Source organism: Rhinoraja longicauda, chromosome 9 (genome assembly GCF_053455715.1).
Source record: "Rhinoraja longicauda isolate Sanriku21f chromosome 9, sRhiLon1.1, whole genome shotgun sequence".
NCBI classification, from domain to species: Eukaryota; Metazoa; Chordata; class Chondrichthyes; order Rajiformes; family Arhynchobatidae; genus Rhinoraja; species Rhinoraja longicauda.
In genome coordinates, this window is record NC_135961.1 from 26,269,874 (window position 1) to 26,290,776 (window position 20,903).

The window sequence follows — 20,903 nt, forward strand, 5'->3', positions numbered from 1 at the left end:
CATCATTGCTTAGCAAATGTAATCGGGTGCTTAAATTTCACCATATCCATTCATTTTCCAGCCCCACATCAGCTGTAACTAAATGCCAAGTTCATCGTTCCCCTGCTCCATTACTGGCCCCATCTGTTTATCATTATTAAATATGTAGTATTTTTGCATTAAGAATTTTAGGGTGTACGAGTTTCAAGCAAAATGCGATTGGTAAAACAAGAAGAGAATATGCTTTTCTTGTGACAAACAAAAAATATTATTTATCCACAAAATAAAATGTATGCAAATAAGATTTGTATTGTGTATTTTGTTAGAAATAATTAGGCTACAGATTGAGTGAAATCATAACACAAATGACCTATATTCACTTCAACTGTGATATACAGGCAACCTCCACACTATGGAGGGGGTGGGGATGTCATCCCAAAAAACGGTCCCTGTCTTGATTTGCCATGAAGCTGCATTGTCCGCATGTGCCTCAACGAAAGGAGAGTTGATAGTTTTGTGATGTATTAACTTTGTCACTTAAATGTCATGAGAGCAAATTAAATTCCGTATCTCCCTGTGTGTTTTATTTCAGCGTACCGATACAGTGTACAGTGATGCTGTTGGTCAGATGACAAATTAAACCACTTTGGGAAGTCGAATGCAAGGGTAAAGTATACGGTGGATGGCGAGACCTATAACAGCATTGATCTACTGAGGGACCTTGCAGCCCAAGATCGTAACTCCGTGGCAACACAGGTGAATCGAATGGCAAAGAATGCATATGTAAGCTTGCCTTCATTGGTTAGGGGTGATTGAGGACAAGCTATCCCACGTTACTCCACTTTCTCAACTGCTACCTTCACACAATAGGCTCCATTTATTGTGGACAGTTAACTTAACGTCTTTGCGATGGAAACCAGAACATCTCGGAGGAAACGGACGCGGTCACAGGGGGAACGTGCAAACTCGGCACAGACAGCACGCGAGGTCAGGATCAAACCTCTGACACTGTGGGGCAGCAGCTCCACCAGGTGCATCACTGTGCCGCCAAGTTCATGAAAATGTGGGAAGAATAAATAAAGGATTAATGTAGGATTATTGTAAATGGGTGGTTGATGCCTGACACAAATTTGACGGACCAAAAGTGGCCTATTTCCCCCACTGCATCTCCATTGCTGTGCAGCGTATGTGGAGGGATCACAGTGTTGCAGCATTTGTTCCCCAGTGAAGAGGTGAAAGGAATGCCCCTAACCTGCCGATCTCAGGTTTAGTAAGAACTAGACCAAGTGGACCCGTTGGGCCCAAACCGAAGGAAGGTGGTGCATACCTTGTCCCAAACCTCCAAATATAACAATCCAATCCACATGTCCAGGCATGGGTAAGGAATGTTCCTGGAGGAGAAGGCGAGTCGGCCTCCAAAACAGTAATTATACGACTGCAGTAGGAAACAAAAATTACCCATCTGGAAACATCAATCTATATTAGTTAATCTCATCTGTTTACACATGGGGGAGCAAAGGCCAAATGTAATCGTCAGCCGAAACACATGGTGACCAAGAGTTCCCAGAGCATGGCAACCAATGCATTCTCTTTGAAAGAACGGCACTTATGCTTCAAGGAACAATATCCAATCTATCTGCATATAAAAATTCTAATAAGCAACCAATTAAAAAATCAATGTAAATCTGATGTTTTTAAATACGTCAGAATACAGGGAAAACACCCTGCTCGTTTTTCAAAAATGTGCCTTAGAATATGATATAATTGCCGGAGAATATAGATGAAAGAAGTCTAAAGATATCACACCACCTAGAGTGCATGGTAAAGGGTAGTCTAGATTATGCTGCTGTCAATAAAACAGGGTTTTGGTCCATAATCTTCTTCATAGCAATCAGAATTAGTTCACATCATTGAACTTCATTATACAAACATGGTGCAGTGCATTGTTTACATTTAATTCCTCCTGTTTCTTTATGCCACACACCATCGAACAGCGCAGCCTATAATAGTCGGAGAGAGGGTTAAGGATGCGTGGATGGATCAGGCAAAGGGTATCCATCTAGAAGGTGAGGTCAGGGTTGTCACGGTGATAAGTTGCTGAAGAAGCCATCTGGTTGATAGGTTAATGAGGGGAGTTGGAGAAAGGCCGAGAGATGGAGAGGGGAGGGGGGAGGCCACGAGAAGGGAGAGAAGAGAGAGAGAGAGAGAGAGAGAGAGTGGAGGATTTTAGAAAAACACCTAAAAGGAACACGTAAAAAGCTGTGAAATGCAGAGCCAATAGACAATAGATGCATGAGGAGGCCATTCGGCCCTTCGAGCCAGCACCGCCATTCAATGTGATCATGGCTGATCATTCTCAATCAGTACCCCGTTCCTGCCTTCTCCCCATACCCCCTGACTCCGCTATCCTTAAGAGCTCTATCTAGCTCTCTCTTGAATGCATTCAGAGAATTGGCCTCCACTGCCTTCTGAGGTAGAGAATTCCACAGATTCACAACTCTCTGACTGAAAAAGTTTTTCCTCATCTCAGTTCTAAATGGCCTACCCCTCATTCTTAAACTGTGGCCCCGTGTTCTGGACTCCCCCAACATTGGGAACATGTTTCCTGCCTCTAACGTGAACAATCCCTTAATAATCTTATACGTTTCGATAAGATCTCCTCTCATCCTTCTAAATTCCAGTGTATACAAGCCTAGTCGCTCCATTCTTTCAACATATGACAGTCCCGCCATTCCGGGAATTAACCTAGTAAACCTACGCTGCACGCCCTCAATAGCAAGAATATCCTTCCTCAAATTTGGAGACCAAAACTGCACACAGTACTCCAGGTGAGGTCTCACTAGGGCCCTGTACAACTGCAGGACCTCTTTGCTCCTATACTCAACTCCTCTTGTTATGAAGGCAAACATTCCATTGGCTTTCTTCACTGCCTGCTGTACCTGCATGCTTCCTTTCAGTGACTGATGCACTAGGACACCCAGATCTTGTTGTACGTGGGGAACCGTGGGGAATGCCCAGCTGGTCAGCCAGTGTTGCTGGAGACAGCAAGAATGAAAAGCACAAAATATTCACTCTTCCTTTTCACAAATCCAAAGATTTCTGTCCACCAGCGCCTGGCTGGCTTTTGGGCATCAGGACTCTTTCTTCCCTTCTCCTTAACACGTTCGTTCTCAAAATATCCTGGAATATTTAATTCTGAACCTTGATCATTTTACAACCAGATCACAGATGCTTGAGGGAAATGGAATTTTTTGTTAATAGTGTGATTTCTCGTGATCGCATTGCTCTATTGTTGAGATGATGTATAATTTTGTGTTGGTGCCATTAAGATGGTGAAAATTCCCAGGGCTATTTGTACAGTATTGATAAAAATCAAATAACATTAATTGTTCCAGTTATTGTAAAGAACATTATCTTCATGGATTGAGATCTATAGTGAATGAATGTTTTTTCATGTTTAGTTTGGAGATACAGCATTGAAAGATGCCCTTCGGCCCACCAAGTCTAAGCCGACCAACAATCGTCCGCTCACTGGTTCTATCTGATCCCAGTTTTGCATCCTACACACTAGGGGCAATATACAGAGGCCAAATAACCAACAAACCTGTATGTCCTTGGAATGTAGGGGGAAACCGTAAAACCAGGAGAAAACCCACGCGGTCACAGAGAGAATGTGCAAACTCCACACACAGCACCCGTAGTCAGGATCGAACCTGGGTTGGGCGCTGTGAGGTAGCAACTCTACCGCTGCACCACTGTGCCGCCCATATTACACGTGTTTAGAATAATGCCAATTCACCATTCTCCTTTGGATGGACATCTAATTTCAATCATCTGAGCCCCTTCCTTCCGAGTTTATTGTTACCTCAGCTGACCACATGTATACTGAAAGTTTACAGCGGCAAAATGACTGAATTCGTTCACTCAAGTTCAAACTTTTATATTGATTTTGAAATGATTTTAAATTTGTAAATAATTCCAACACTCGAAGCTTTGCTAAAAAGCGCTTCCTAATAATCTACCTTCATTTTAAAAATACCACACACATTTGCGGGTAGATTTATCCACAAATCAAGCAGAGTTATTCTGACAGTTTAATGGCAATGGAGTTGTATTGTATTGTAGAAAGGGTTAAAGAAATTAAGGTGAATTAAATAAAGTGATCTAGTATGACAAATGGAAATAGGAAGTGTGAACCAAGAGGGAAAACTGAAATGGAATGCAATCAATGGGGTGATTTTGGATTGCTCTGACTAAGACCAGATGTCAACAGAATGGGCCAAATGATGAAACTGATTCTTGAAGGTATCACAAAATGCTGGAGTGACTCAGCAGGTCAGGCAGCATCTAGGAGAGAAGGAATGGGTGATGTTTCGGGTCGAGACCCTTCTTCAGACTGAAGAAGACTGAACTGAAGACCTGACCTGCTGAGTTACTCCAGTATCTTGTGATACCTTCGATTTGTAACAGCATCAGCAGTTATTTTCCTACAAAACTGATTCTTGAACGCTGCGACAACTTTTGCTTTCACTCACCTAAAGTGAGACCATGCCAAAATATTGATTGTGTTTATAATACTGGTTTTTTGATAATACAGAATTGCATCCAACCAACCTATGACCACAGAGTCTGAAAAGGGTCCCGACCCAAAACATCACCTATCCATGTTCTCCAGAGATGGTGCCTGACCCGTTGAGTTATTTCAGCACTTTGTCTTTTTTTTGTAAACTGCATCTGCATTTCTTTGTATCTAACTCCATCCCCTTGCAGTCTTAACTTCAATTATATAATGCTTTTTATAACAGTTTGCTGTATTGTCCCATCTGTTTTGTTCCAATTTTGGAAATGACTAGTGCTGTTGGGCCTGGCGTCTAATTTCATTCCACCGACATGAGAGTGGTTCTTTGTGATCCTGATGCATACGCATTGGGTGGCAAAGTACACCAAATATACGTTTAAACAAAGAATGTTTTAGGTGGGTAATTTTTTGTAAACCAGCATCTGCAGTTCCTTATATCCAATCTACGAGCACACTCCTTTCACCTCAGGCAATATTTCACAAAGTTCGAGACTTATATATTTTTTTCTTTCCTTCACTTACTTTCAGGGAGGAAGAGTGGATTTTTGTGCTCGTCTCAAGAGATCAACATCACTGCACAATCTCCAGAGCTAAGATAATCTTCCAGCACAGAGTCATACAGCATGGAAACAGGCCCTTCAGCCCAACATGCCCATACCGGCCAACATGTTCCATCTACTAGTCCCACCTGCCTGTGTTTGGCCCATATCCCTCTAAACCTATCCTATCCATGTGTTTGTCCAAATGTTTCTTCAGCATTGTGATAGCACCTGCCTCAACAACCTCCTCCGGCAGCTCGCCTTACACCGACCACAAAAGATACCCTCAGGTTCCTATTAAATATTTCCCCCCTCACCTTGTCATATTGATGACAAGAGCTGTTGAGCACTATTGAAGGTCCAGTTCTCCATGATCCCATTCCTTTCTGTGGAAATGAAATCTAACTAACCACACTAATAAAGAATAAATGCTGACAGTCTTATCAATGTGTTTTCCCAAGACTAGCCAGATGCAGGAAACCTAAAAATGTCATTTCAGACTGAGGTCTTCAGATAATATAACAAGAACTATGACTCCACAGTATCTTAACAACTACTGATGAAATTTATACTATATATTTTGTTTTCACATTTCAATTGAACATTTTTCAGACTGCATCTTTTTGTTCAGATTAAAAGTGGGGAACAGTCAAACAAAATATATTAAGTGATCAAACTAACCAGATTCTACACCGTATGAGTAAATTCGGAACAAGACATCATGTGTTGCAAAAACATAATTTAGGAAAATAATATTGTAACACAAAAAGAAATCTGCGTCTAAAGAAAGAGTCAAATTTTGAGAGTTTATTTAAATTTCTACACGTTAATTTATGATTTTCAACCTTTACAAAGTTCGTACAGGTCCATCACTGATTTCCCAGCACCCTTGGTTCCAGATCCTTTCTGGATTATCCGTTCTTCAAGACCTACCGTGATCACAGCCTTTGTGGGGCTAAAACAAATCGGCAAAGTCGGCTATAGGAACTGATGTGCTGGCTCCGTGCTGGGCTGGAGTTCCAGAGCCTTGGCCGCAGGTGGCAAATTACACCCACTAATCGGCGCGGAAGTCCCAATTAGGTTGAGATCGGCCGCCACGCCCAGTTTTTGGCACCAATCTTGGGGATTTTGTCCAGATTACGGGGACCACCAGTTGCTCGAGAATCATTGGTGGACCTGTAGATAGTTATCATTGTCACTTTTGAAATTGTTTCCAACAACAATGTGCAAAGTTCTTACTGCAAGTTAGGTAATGGGATTCCCAATGGCTATGCTGTTGTTGTTTTTTTAAAGTAGCAAGCAAAAATAGGGATGTCAATTTTCATTTTCTGTTTCCCCCAACTCACTGCTGGAAAACAGTTCCTTTGCTGCTGAGAATAACCCCCAAGCTGCACAGTTGTAACCGAGAAGTTGTAAATAGGGGAACTTTTCAAGCAGAAAACTACAACATACTAACAGCATGCGAAGGGTGCAAAAGCATGCTTTTCTATTCAGGGAAACCACAGACCAAATATCAGAAATGACAACATAATCTCAGCCACCCAGTGCAAACCATGCATTCAGACTCTGCAATTATTACCCGATTTCTGTGCATGTTTTTTGAGGGAAGAAATGGGCATTCAGCAGGAAGATTTAGTATTTTGGTACAAGCTTGCTGAAATGTTTGTGGTACTCAGCACGCTCACAGACTGCACCAATTAGTGGATGCCTACCAATGATCTAAAGGGTCCATTCATCCACGAACTGGTCACTCTCCAGTTAGCAACACTGAACACAAAAAAGGGATCAAAGGGAATGCTCAACATTAAACGATTACCACTGCGAATTCCCCAAATGACAGTAAACGTTTAATTTCTTTGCTTTTCTATTTGAATCCGAAATCTTGGAAAAATAAATCTGCCTCCTCACAATACATAAACAGAAAAATATTCTAAAAGGGGATTAAAATCTGAAGCAATAAAATACCGAAAATCCACTGCTGAAAAAACTGAAAATAAAGCTCCAATTCAACAAAAGCAGAACCATTAAGTTATCGCTGAATGTTTATTCATCGTAGGAATGTTTATCAACTCAAATTCACACGTACAACAACCAAGATCTATTTTCATATTAACAATTTTTTTAAAATAGGATTTTCCTAAAATGGGTGTTCGGATTCGGATGTGTGCGGAACACGATGCCAACACCAACTTTATCGGGCTGCACATAATCCATATCCCTCTATTACCTGTAGATCAATATGCCTATCCAAAAGTTTCTTAAATGTCACCATCTTATCCGCCTGCACTACCACTTCTTGCAGAGCGTTCTATGTACTCACTGTCCTCTGTGTTGAAAAAAACTTATCCCGCATATTTCCTTTACACTTTGCCACAGTATTTAATCAGAAAAACATAATTGCAGCCTTGAAGAGATCCTACCCAAAATGTCACCTGTCCATTCACCTCCCCAGATGTTGCCTGACCCACTGATTTATTCCAGCACTCAAGATTCCTGCATCTGTAGTTCAATGTGTCTCTATAACTGCAATCTTATTCTACTATCCTTAAAATTCATCCAAAGATAATTGAAAATATGCCAAGTCATTACCTTTCCAATAAACATAGGAAAACCATAATTGTGGGTCAAATTAATTTTATAGAATAGCCAATTCATGGAAATTTCCAAACTGGGAATGATTGCCCAGTCACTTGAATGGGAGTCTTTCCAGTTAGATTCAGGATTCAAAATACAATTTATTGTCATGTACCAATTAAAGTACAGTGAAGTTTGAGTTAGCATACCAGTTAAAGGTTAGACACTACTCCAATTGCCAGTCATCAAATTCCTTGGCAAGTCATCCTAATGGGTTGAAAAAGGCATATACCCTGATAACATTTAGGGACTATTTAGAGGAGTATTGTAAATACCATTACATAATGTTTGGGACAAAGACCCATCATTTATTTATTTGCCCCTGTACTCCACAATTTGAGATTTGTAATAGAAAAAATTACGTGGTTAAAGTGCACATTGTCAGATTTTAATAAAGGCCATTTTTTAACATTTTGGTTTCACTATGTAGAAATTACAGCAGTGTTGAAACACAGTCCCCCCATTTCAGGGCTCCATAATGTTTGGGACACAGCAATGTCATGTAAATGAAAGTAGTCATGTTTACTATTTTGTTGCATATCCTTTGCATGCAATGACTGCTTGAAGTCTGCGATTCATGAGGGTGTCTTCTCTGGTGATGCTCTGCCAGGCCTGTATTGCAGCCATCTTTAGCTTATGCTTGTTTTGGGGGCTAGTCCCCTTCAGTTTTCTCTTCAGCATATGTCATGCTCAATTGGGTTCAGATCGGGTGATTGACTTGGCCACTCAAGAATTGACCATTTTTTAGCTTTGAAAAACTCCGTTGTTGCTTTAGCTGTATGTTTGGGATCATTGTGTTGTTCTGGATTGAACTGCCTGCCAATGAGTTTTGAGGCATTTGTTTGAACTTGAGCGTCTATACACTTCAGAATTCATTATGTTACTACCATCGGCAGTTGTATCATCAATGACGATAAGTGAGCCAGTACCTTCAGCAGCCACACATCACAAAGACAGCCTTCTTCCACCTCAAAAACATTGCCCGTCTCCGTCCATCCCTCTCCTCCACAGCTGCAGAAACCCTCATCCACGCCTTCATCACCTCCCGTCTGGACTACTGCCTCCTCTACGGCGCACCCTCAAAAATCATCAATAAACTTCAATACATTCAAAACTCCGCTGCCCGTCTACTCACACACACCTCGATCCGTGACCATATCACCCCCGTCCTTTATAAACTCCACTGGCTCCCCATCCCCCAGAGAATCCAGTACAAAATCCTCCTCATAACCTACAAAGCCCTCCATAACCTGGCCCCATCCTACCTGACCGACCTCCTCCACAGGCACACTCCCACCTGCACCCTCCGCTCTGCCGCTGCCAATCTCCTATCCCCCCACATCCGGACTAAACTCAGATCCTGGGGGGACAGGGCTTTCTCCATCGCTGCTCCCACCCTATGGAACTCACTACCCCAAACCGTTAGAGACTCCCCCACACTCACCACATTCAAAACATCGCTGAAGTCTCACCTGTTCAGTACTGCCTTCAACCACTGAAGGTCACCTCACCTTCTGTCTCCTTTCTCTGTTCATTTATTTATTTACTTATTTATCTATTTATTAATTTCCCTATGTTCTCAAAATCTCTGTAAAGCGTCTTTGAGTATATGAAAAGCGCTATATAAATAAAATGTATTATTATTATTATTATTATTATACATGCCCAGGCCATAACACCCCCACCACAGTGTTTCACAGATGAGGTGGTATGCTTTGGATCTTGGGCAGTTCCTTCTCTCCTCCATACTTTGCTCTTGCCATCACTCTGATATAAGTTAATCTTTGTCTCATCTGTCCACAAGACCTTTTTCCAGAACTGTGGTTGCTCTTTTAAGTACTTATTGGCAAACTGTAACCTGACCATCCTATTTTTGTGACTAACCAGTGGTTTGCATCTTGCAGTGTAGCCTCTGTATTTCTGTTCACGAAGTCTTCTGCGGACAGTGGTCATTGACAAATCCACACCTGTTCCCCGAAGAGTGTTTCTGATCTGTCGGACAGGTGTTTGCGGATTTTTCTTTATAAGAGAGAGAATTCTTCTGTCATCAACTGTGGAGGTCTTCCTTGGCCTGCCTGTCGCTTTGCAATTAGTAAGTTCATCAGTGCTCCCTTTCTTCTTAATGATGTTCCAAACAGTTCATTTTGGTAAGCCTAAGGTTTCGCTGATGTTTCTTAACAGTTTTATTCTTGTTTCTCAGTCTCATAATGGCTTCTTTGACTTTCATTGGCACAACTTTGGTCCTCATGCTGATAAAAGGTAATAAAAGTTTCCAAAGGTGATGGAAAGACTGGAGGAAAGACTAGGTGCTGAGAGCTCCCTTATACCTGCATTAAGGAGGCAATTAAAAACACACCTGAGCAATTACAAACACCTATGAAGCCATGTGTCCCAAACATTATGGTGCCCTGAAATGGGGGGACTATGTTTAAACACAGCTGTAATTTCTACATGGTGAAACCAAAATGTATAAAAATAGCCTTTAATAAAATCTGACAATGTGCACTTTAACCACATGTGATTTTTTTCTATTATAAATCTCAAATTGTAGATTACAGAGGCAAATAAATAAATTATGGGTCTTTGTCCCAAACATTATGGAGAGCACTGGAGAAGGCCATGGGCAAAGTGCTGCAAGATGAGATTAGTTTAGAGAGATACCTTTAGTAAATAGATGTGGAGTAATTTTTTTTAGCCAGAGGGTGGTGAATCTGTGGAATTCATTGGCACAGACGGCTGCACAGGTCAAGTCATTGGGTATTTGTAAGGCGAAGATTGATCGACAGATTCCTGATTAGTAACGGTGTTAAAGGCCATGGGAGAAGGCAGGTGAATGGGGTTGAGAGGGAAAGATAGCTCAGCCATGAATGAATGTTGGAGTAGACTCAATGGGCCGAATGGCCCAATTCTGCTCCTATGACATGAAGGTGTTTGATAGCCAGCATTTAAAAGGTGTGAGGAATAGATCAAGGAAAGAATAGAAAACTCTTAATTATTTTTAAAGAAATTATTCACCTGAGTGAGGAGACATGGAATGATTCCTGAATTAAATGGTTTGTCTTACGAGCTGAAATTAAGCAAGGTTGGCCTATTGGTGTTCAGATGAATGTGACAATTCTGAGAGAGATTGACAGGGAAGATGCTGAAAGTCTGAAGAAGGGCTTCAATCTAAATCATTCCTTCTCTCCAGAGATGCTGTCTGTCCCGCTGAGTTACTCCAGCATTTTGTGTCTATGCTGAAAGGAAATTTCCCCCGAGTCTGGAATTAAGAAGAACGATGGGGAATCAGGGGCAAATGCTACAGATATTTAACCAAATAAATAAATGACAAATTTAATTTGCAACTTTCTAATTTAAAAAAATCCTATTCCATTCCTGTACTCACAGGGTTATAAATCATTGGCATTCCCTGAACCAGACTCCTGTGGATGCTCCAATGTTGAAAATGTTTTAGGCTGTAAATGATGATTTCCAGTATCGAGGAAAGCAGAGGCCAAGAGAATAAGGCAAGAAAATGATCTTGACAGGATCAGCAATGATCTGGCTGAATGAAGGTGAAACTTTAGGACCTCTGCATTCATGAATTTTTGCCTAAGATAGACACAAAATGCTGGAGTAACTCAGCGGGACAGGCAGCATCTCTGGAGAGAAGGAATGGGTGACTTTTCAGGTCAAGACCCCTTTTTCAGACTGCCTGTGCCTTCTTCCTATCCTGTTCTCAAAATAATTTAACCAATAGTTACACCTTGTGGGCTATGTGGCGCAGTGGTAGAGTTACTGCCTTACAGCGCCATTGACCCGAGTTTGATCCTGACTACGGGTGCTGTCTGTATGGAGTATGCACATTCTCCCTGTGACTGCGTGGGATTTCTCCAGGTGCTCCGGTTTCTTCCCACACTCCAAAGATATACAGGTTTGTAGGTTAATTGGCTTCGGTAAAAGTTGTAAATTGTCTCTATTGCAGTGCTAGTGCTGTAGGATAGTGCTAGTGTATGGGGTGATCGCAGGTCAGCGTGGGCCAAAGGGCCTGGTTCCTGGTATCTCTAAGCTAAAACTAAACTAAATAGTAAAGTCAGAATATCTAGTCACTTCAAGATTATATTTTAAGAACTAGAGAAATTAATTTATTTGGCAAATAATTCATTTCACTCCACAGACAATAACCAAAGAAAATAGTGCTTGGTTCTGTTTTTGAATTCTGACAAAAATATTCAAATCCTGACTTAATTTGGAAAACCAAATAGATTTTGATTAACGAACCAAAGATAGACACAAGAGCTAGAGCTAGATAGAGCTCTTAAGGATAGCGGAGTCAGGGGGTATGGGGAGAAGGCAGGAACAGGGTACTGATTGAGAATGATCAGCCATGATCACATTGAATGGAGGTGCTGGCTCGTAGGGCCGAATGGCCTACTGCACCTATTGTCTATTGTCAAAGTGCTGGTGTACCTCAGCGGTTCAGGCAGCATCTCTGGAGTAAAAGCATGGGAGATGTTTCGGGTTGGAACCCTTCTTCAGACTCAGTTAATGAACCGGTAGACACAAAATGCTGGAATACCTCAGCGGGTCAGGCAGCATCTCTGGAGGGAAGGAAGAGTCTGAAGAAGGGTCTTGACCCGAAACGTCACCCATTCCTTCTCTCCAGAGATGCTGCCTGACCCGCTGTGTTACTCCAGCATTTTGTGTCTACCTTCGATTTAAACCAGCATCTGCAGTTTTTCTTCCTACTCAATTAATGAACCTGCAGGTTACTTGCAGTTACAGCACATCAAGCTGCAAACAGAATGATTTGACCAGCAGTCTCCCTTTTGGATAGAGTTGCACCACCATCTGGTGTAATGGGCTGAAACTTATTTACCTGCTGGAGAAGAACAATTGACAAGGTCTGCTTTGCAACCATTATTTTCTTGGATATTGCAGTGTGGGACACTAGAACGTGCTGGCACACTAGAACCTGATGCATCAGGCTTCCTGCTCCAACACTGGGCTCAGAACAGAGTCATTGAGCTTAGCAGAGGGCGGTGGGAGGGGGGAATCTACTTATGAAATTTGACGAAGTATTCAAATCTTGACTTAACATGGAAAATCAAGCATAATATATGAATTGAATTGAATTGAATTGAATTACCTTTATTGTCATTCAAAATGAATTGAACGAAAATCATTTGCCACGCAGCCAGTACAGAGTAAAAGACACAAGACACACAATTTTAACACAGACATCCATCACAGTGACTCCTCCAGACACCCCCTCACTGTGATGGAAGGCAAGAACATTTCTTCTCTCTTCCCCCATGCTTCTCCCACGGACATATAGTTCGACTTCTGCCGAGGCGACCGAGGCTCCCGACTCGCGCATCCCCCCGCAAGGAGATGGAAGGTCCCACGGCCGAGCCGTGCGATGAAAAGTCCCGCGGACGAGCCACGCTGGACGATGAAAAGTCCCGCGGCCGAGCCGTGCCAGGCGATGGAAGGCCCCGCGGCCGCGCCGCGCCGGGCGATGGCGCCGGGCCACGGTCCTGCAAGGGGGTCGATCAAGCCCTCCGACGGGGTGGTGGAAGCTGCCACGGCTGGAGCCGGTCGCCAGCTAGGGACCTGCGAGCTCCCGAAGTTGCAGTCCACAGGCCGAGCCTCCGGAGGTAAAGCTGCAGCCTCCGAAAGTCGGCCAGCTCCGAGATGGTAAGTCCTGGCCCTGCGACTGGAGCCCTCAGGATCTATCCCAGCTGGAGGCCGCCCACTCCACGGTGTTAGGCCGCAGCGCCACGGAGATACGACTCGGAAAAGGGTCTCATCTCCGTCGAGGAAGAGATTAAAAAAAGAAAGGTTTCCCACACCCCCCCCCCCCCACATATACACAGCTAAAAATAGACTACTACACACATCTAACACTAACACATAGACAAAAAAAAAAACAGACTGCCGGCGAGCCGCAGCCGCATGGCAGCGCAGCCACTATAGACAAACACAAACTGCAATTGAGATTTGAATGGAGTTGCCAACCTAGATGGAAACGATAAATGAAAGGGTTTTCCTCTCCATTTTATTCCATGTTTTAATGTTTATCAATTAACTAAGATAGTTATATAAGATAGTTAAATAAAATTATTATTTTTTCAATAATTAGTTTTCATTAATTATTTAAATCTATTTCAACAGCTTTTAAATTTCTCCAATTATTCTCATCAGTGTTTTGTTTCTTCCTTTATTGGCCTGTTTGCAAGTAGATGTTGTTAGCTATTCACTCTCCTAATGATAGAATATAGCACAGTCTAGTACAGGAATAAGCCCTTCGGCCCACTATGTCTTTGATGAACAAGATGCTAAGATAGACAAAAGACAATAGGTGCAGATGGAGGCCATTCGGCCCTTCGAGCCAGCACCACCATTCAATGTGATCATGGCTGATCATTCTCAATCAGTACCCCGTTCCTGCCTTCTCCCCATACCCCCTGACTCCGCTATCCTTAAGAGCTCTATCCAGCTCTTAAACTGATAAACTGAGATAAACTGATCTCATCTGCCTGCACATGATCCACTCTCCCCCATTGCCTGCAATAACTACATGCCTATCTAAAAGCCACTTAAACACAACTATTGCATTTTTAAACGACACTATCATATCTTTAAATGCCACATCGTACATGCTCCTTTTCAAGTCATTGTGGAAGAGCAAAGAAGTTAAGCCTTATATTGTGGTCCATATTTCTCACCACTTTGCATAATTAAAACAAATTATCTGTCCATTATCACCATCTTTGTAGAAGCTCGTTTTGTGCACATTGATTGAAGCATTTCCCACATCATTATTAACAACAGTTCAATAAAAAAAGCTTCACCACCAGTGAAACAATTTCAGGCAATCAGAAGTCAGGGTTAAAATGCTCTGTTTATGTCCCCTTTTATCATCGATCCTTCTTCTTATGTACAGAGCTTGATCCTGTTCCTGCAATCACTAACTGATATTAACACCTTAATGTTTTTGGTCTGGAACCTTCAGCAAAACCTGGGTAAGAAACAAGTTAGGTAGCAGAAGGGGGGGGGGGGGGGGGGGGTGGGGGTGGGGGGAACTCAGACCTAAAAGATTTGAAACTGTAGATTTTTTAGTTTAGTTTAGAGATACAGTGCGGAAATAGGCCCTTCGGCCACTGAGTCTGCGCCGACCAATGGTCTCCGCACACAAACACTATCCTACACACTAGGGTCAATTCACAATTTTTACCAAAGCCAATCAACCTACAAACCTGTACGTCTTTGGAGTGTGGGAGGAAACCGGAGCACCCGGAAAAAAACCACGCGGTCACAGGGAAACCAACAAACTCTGTAGAGACGGCACCCCTAGTCAGGATCGAACCCGGTTCTCTGGTGCCAAAAGGCAGCAACTCTACTGTTGCGCCACCGCACTGCACGTTTTTGTGGCAGAAATAATTTTATTAGCAAAAATATTTTTATTATATAGAATCAGTCGGCTAAGAAAATGTTGCCCAACCTGTAACCATGCCAGACCTCAACCTATATGACAGCCAACAGACAAAAATTATACGGATGTTGGGGATTAGAGATCTATAGAAGTGAATATCGCAATTGCAATAAAAGTAAAGGGTGAAAAATAAAAAAACTAAGGAAGAAGGATTTGCCATTCAGTTAAAACGGCAGCTTGTCAGTCAAACATACCCATGTACACAATCTGACAATTTGGTTCCTGGCTAGCTTGGTAAGTGTAGTTAGAGAACCACCTGATGGCTCATATCTGCCACTGCATCGTTCCTCTTGAACAAAGGCATGTGAAAGGTTTTTGCACATTCAATGCCTGATAGCTTCTGGCTAGTTAGTTGCTCAAAGCAAAAGGTGTTTAATCAATAGCTGACAATAGTCAAAATTGTACATTTAATTTAGAATTCAACAGGATTAAACGAGTTGAATGCAGTTCACACTGTTTTTACACTCAACTCAGTCTGAACATTCACATAAAGTGGCAATGCTAGATCAATCAACGTTGCAGAACGAGAGAAAGTCTGCAATATCAAAATCTTCTCACCCTGTCAAAGCTGACGAAGGCAGAGAACTAGTACTGGAGAGAAGGAATGGGTGACGTTTCAGGTCGAGACCCTTCTTCAGATTGAAGAAAGGTCTCGACCTGAAACGTCACGCCATTCCTTCTCTCCAGAGATGCTGCATGTCCCACTGAGTTTCTCCAGGTTTTTGTGTCTATCTTCGGTTTAAACCAGCATCTGCAGTTCCTTCTTACACAGAGAACTAGTACTAATCATTTCCAAAACTAGTCATTTCCAAACGGCGAATTGTTGCAAAAATTCAAGATTTGAGTGCCAGAAGACTACAAGGAGATAATATTTAGATACAAGAAACAGCAGATGCTGATTTACAAAAAAGATAAAGTGTTGGAGTAACTCAACGGGTCAGAAAGCATCTCTGGAAAACATGGATAGGCGATGCTCTGGGTCGGGACCCTTCTTCAGACTCGGAGTCTGAAGAAGTTCCGACCCAAAATGTCACATAGTAATGTTCTCCAGAGATTCTGACTGACCCGCTGATTTACTCCAGCAATTTTTTGTCCTTTTTAGGAGATGACAGTTGATGTTTTCAGTACAAAAAGTGTCTTTATATTGAAGATTAAGTTAATTAAATTAATTGCATATTTGGAGAGGAGATAAGTGGAGGGCAGAGTGCTCAAAACACAGAAGAGCTAGGCAAATGAGCAAACGAGAAGAGGGCCAGAGGCGAAAACAAGAGGAGGGTGGGGAGAAAACTGATAAAACGGAGATTAGTTGCAAGTAGGGTGGGTAGGCAATGGGGACAAAAGCAATAACAAATAGCGCAGAGTGAAAGAAGGGGCTTAAATCATGAGGATAATCCACACACCAAAAATAAAAACCCGAATCCTCCTAAAAAGAAAGCAGCATAAATTTTTGACAGAAGGAAACCAAGCCTCCTGGAAACAATATTAATAATAGTTGAGAGACAAGGGAGATAATTATTGTTTATCAATCATTGATGATAATAGTTCTCTGTGCATCAACATTTGTTTATTGCAACCCAAGGCCTTTCATATGTCTTTTAAGACCAACTTTCATAAGGAAACATTTTTGACAATCAGGACACTGGATATCAAATTGATCAGAGGGCTGAAGTGCCCTTGGTTTCCTTTAAGTCCTCTTTTGTTCTCTTAGTGAGATGCAATTCCATCTTATCGGTTTTCTCTGTACTCAAATGAATTTGAGATCACCACCCTCAGGGTTCAAGAACTAGGTGATGAATGGATAAGATTGTGCAAAATTCACTTTCCACCTATGGATGCCATATACCGCAACCAGCAGTGATACCTGTGCAGGGGCTTTTACAGTAAGGCAGGCAGCACGGTGCTGGGGTAAAATGCGTGCACACAGCCAACTGAATCAGTTTTGCACAATGAATTTCCAAGGCAGCTATTTGACATACAAGGACAGTTGTATTTATATTTTCTTGCAAATAACAAACATTTTCTTAAACAAGTACATAATAATAAACAAGTACATAAGGAAATAAGGAAAAAAAACCTGTTTTTCTTGGAACGTTCGTCCTTTCCTCTTTTGACTCCAAATATCCTGGTGATTAGCGCACTGAACAGCAACGTGGAAGAGTTCCGTACCTAGTGGTGAAGAGCAAAGAGGCTGAGGGGTGATTTCACAGAGGTGTATATAAAATCATGAGGGGATTAGATATGGTGAATGCACAGTTCTTTTTCTCAAGATATGGGAATAAAGAACTAGAGGACATGGGTTTAATGTGAGAGGGGCAAGATTTAAAAGCAAGCTGAGGGGCAACCTTTTCCACTCAGAGGGTGGTGGGTATGTGGAACAAACTGCCAGGGGAAGTAGGTACTAACCTGCACAGTGTGTGAAAGACATTTAGACAGGTACATGGATAGGAAAGGCTCAGAGGGATATGGGCCAAATATGGGCAAATGGGACTCGCTTGGGTGGGACATCCTGGTCAGCATGAACAAGTTGGGCCGACGGCCATGTTTCCATGTAGCATGTTTATGTTACACTATAAACATTATCAGGTTTACAGAGCTTTCCATGTACATTTATTCACCTCTACATTTCCGCTATATGTCCCTTAAACCTCCGCATACTAAAAACAATTAAGGGCGTCAAATTTTATAATTATGTAAGGTGTTTAAGATATGTCACTTCCTATTACCATAACCATAAAATCTTTTGTTTGACCAATTTATTTCAGCATAGATTTAGAGAAATAGATGTTTGGTAAGAATGAGTAAAGTGAAATACAATGGTTTATTTTGTTTTAATGCACCTCTGAACAGTTCATCCAAACAAAAAGCATCTTCCAACAATGGGCCATTATGGGCTCCACCCTTCCTTGGTCACCTGTTGCTGGCCCTGCTTTGTTCAGGCCTTTTCTTACCTCCAGTTCCCTCTACTCTCAGTCTGAAGCAAGGTCTCGGCCCAAAATGCCACCCACCCTTTTTCTCTGGAGATGCTGCCTGACCTGTTGAGTTACTCCAGCACTTTGTGTCTATCTTCTGCCACAGAAGGCAGTGGAGGCCAATTCACTGGATGTTTGCAAAAGAGAGTTAAATTTAGCTCTTAGGGCTAAAGGAATCAAGGGATATGGGGAGAAAAGCAGGAACGGGGTACTGATTTTGGATGATCAGCCATGATCATATTGAATGGCAGTGCTGGTTCAAAGGGCCGAATGGCCTACTCCTGCATCTATTTTTCTATGTTTCTATCTTCAAAAAGCTTCTCCAGCTGTGCTGCACTTCTTCGGTGATGCCCTACAGCAGCAGCATGGATTTTGAGCTGAAGACACTGGAGAGGAATGTGAACCTATGACCTTCATGGTCATAAATGAAAGTGTCTGCACTGTGCCAAGTAAGATTGCCAGCTTTAGCACTAGTTTTTGCCAAATTAGGTATATTTTCATTCCGACCAGGTTCATGCTATTTAGGAATTAGAATGACTACCCAAAATCATTTCACTTTGGATCTGAGGCTGGCAAAAGAGAGAGATTGGATTTGAATCCAGAAGCGATGTGTGTGCATGTTCATCAACTCCATCAATTCTTCAGGTTTAAACAAGTACCAGGTCTAAATTTGAGAGAATTTGGGCTAAAGCAGTGTTGATTCTGGCTGCAACCAGTTGTTTTCCTAGCTAATAGTTAAAATAAAAGTCCCAGATCAGTTTACTGGAAATAAAATTTGTGTACACAAGTCCTGCCTCTGATCTCAGAAACTAATCCAAAGTCAGTCAACACATGTGATCAGAAATAAACCTGCAGTCAAGACTATTAAAAATTATATTGAACGATAGCAGACTATTTAAAAAACTGGGCAGTTTTAGCCTTTGCTCAGTAAATGCAATAAAATGCAGTATTTGTCCAGTGAAAATACCATGTATAAATCACAATTAACAAGCTGTTTTCCCTTAACTCGATCAATCAAAGTTTGAAATAAACAGCACTTTTTTTCATTGGTAAACAAATTAAGGAAAGATTACCTCCACAACAGGCATGTCTTTTGGAAACTTCTAGATTATAACTTGTGCTTTGGCAACCGTGGTTATTTATTTTAAAGCAGGTTTGTTTGATTTGGTTCCTAATACAGAGTCCTTTCCACAAATATCCCCCTCCACAAAAGGACAGCCAGACTTTTTTTAAATACATCTCACAACCTGCAATTTGACATGGGCTCAGCTAAGAAAACTTTGTGCTGCAGAATTTTGGTGTATTTTCCATCACTCTACTGAGAGTCGAGAAAGAGTGCCAATGAAAATAGTTAACTAACTTCTCAAAATTATACTTAATCCTTCAAACTTTAAAATCACTGTTATCAGTAGCAAGAGGCATTTGGTGAAACATCTGAAAACACTAATTGCTATATCCACTTTTCCATCTTACTGGCAACCAGTTCTGGGACAAGAGTAACCATCGATCCCCACAGCAACACAAAGCCCAAGAGCATGAAGGAGCCCGATTCTGATACTATTAATTAGTTTATAGTTTAGAGATACAGCGTGGAAACAGGCCTGTCAGCCCACTGAGTCTGCGCCGACCAGTGATCCCCGTTACACTAGCACACACCACATGCTCGGGACAATTTACAATTTTTTGCAAAGCCAATTAACCTACAAAACTACACGTCTTTGAGCATGGGAGGCAACTGGAACAACCGGGGGAAACCCACGCGGTCACGGGGAGAATGTACTAACTCTGTACAGACAGCACCCCTGGTCAGGATCGAACCCGGGTCTATGGCGCTGTCAGACAGCAACTCTACCACTGCGCCACCCTCCTGCCCAAATGAAAATTCTGCTTTCCCATATCCCTGGTTTGTTAAAACAGCTTCAGTAGCCACTCACTTGGCCAATATGCTTGCAACTAGAATGGTGCAAATGACCTGAGCTAATTTCCATTTTCCTGGCCTCTGCCCAATTGCCATTTTAGTGAATTTAAATCTAAGCTTTAATAATGGGGCAATTTTTCCACTGCAATCTGCTCAGGAACATTGCCACAACTGAGCAATTCCCCAAGTGGAGACTTCTGGCGGGCAGCCCACCCACCACAACACTGCTGGGGAGTTACCACTGAACCCGTGCCAGATCAATCTGGTGTACGTACATACCACAACAACAACCTCTCGCTCAACATCAACAAAACCGAGGATCTAATCGGCTTCAGAACTGGGAGGCCAGGAGACCATGAGACCATTTTTATTAATGAGTCGGCGGTGGAGAGTGTCAACACCGTCAAATTCCTGGACCTGACCTAGGCCCAGATATTGATGTAATCGTGAAGGTGTTAAGGTTCGTTTTCTCGAGACAGACATGAAGCAGCGCACCATTGCCTCTACTTTCTTTGAAGTTTAAAGAATTTGATGAGATGTATATAGTTGTGAGGGGCTGAACCAGAGTGCATGGGAACCAAGAGTCAAAAACCAGGCAGAGAATTATTCAAAGAATTATAGGGGGAAATGAAAAAAAAAAATTCTCGTGGAGGATGGTTGAGAGAACGGAACTCACTGCGTGAAAAGGCGGGAAAAGGCAAGAAACCTCACAGAATTTCAAAGTGCCTGTACCGTGCTTGAAGGGTCGTGGCCTGCCAGGTGGGAATCTTGCGCTGGAAGATGGGAATAGATCGGGTAGCTCTTCATC

At 42.1% G+C, this 20,903-nt stretch overlaps 1 protein-coding gene across 2 annotated transcripts in view; it reads right to left on the reverse strand.

Moving 5' to 3' along the window:
• thada (THADA armadillo repeat containing) overlaps window positions 1–20,903 on the reverse strand; it is a 335,484-nt gene that overhangs the window by 210,690 nt on the left and 103,891 nt on the right. For both annotated transcript variants that reach the window (XM_078404988.1, XM_078404989.1), the window contains exon 25: window positions 17,283–17,374. In XM_078404988.1, the coding sequence (XP_078261114.1) occupies window positions 17,283–17,374 (92 nt within the window). The remainder of the gene's footprint in view (window positions 1–17,282; window positions 17,375–20,903) is intronic.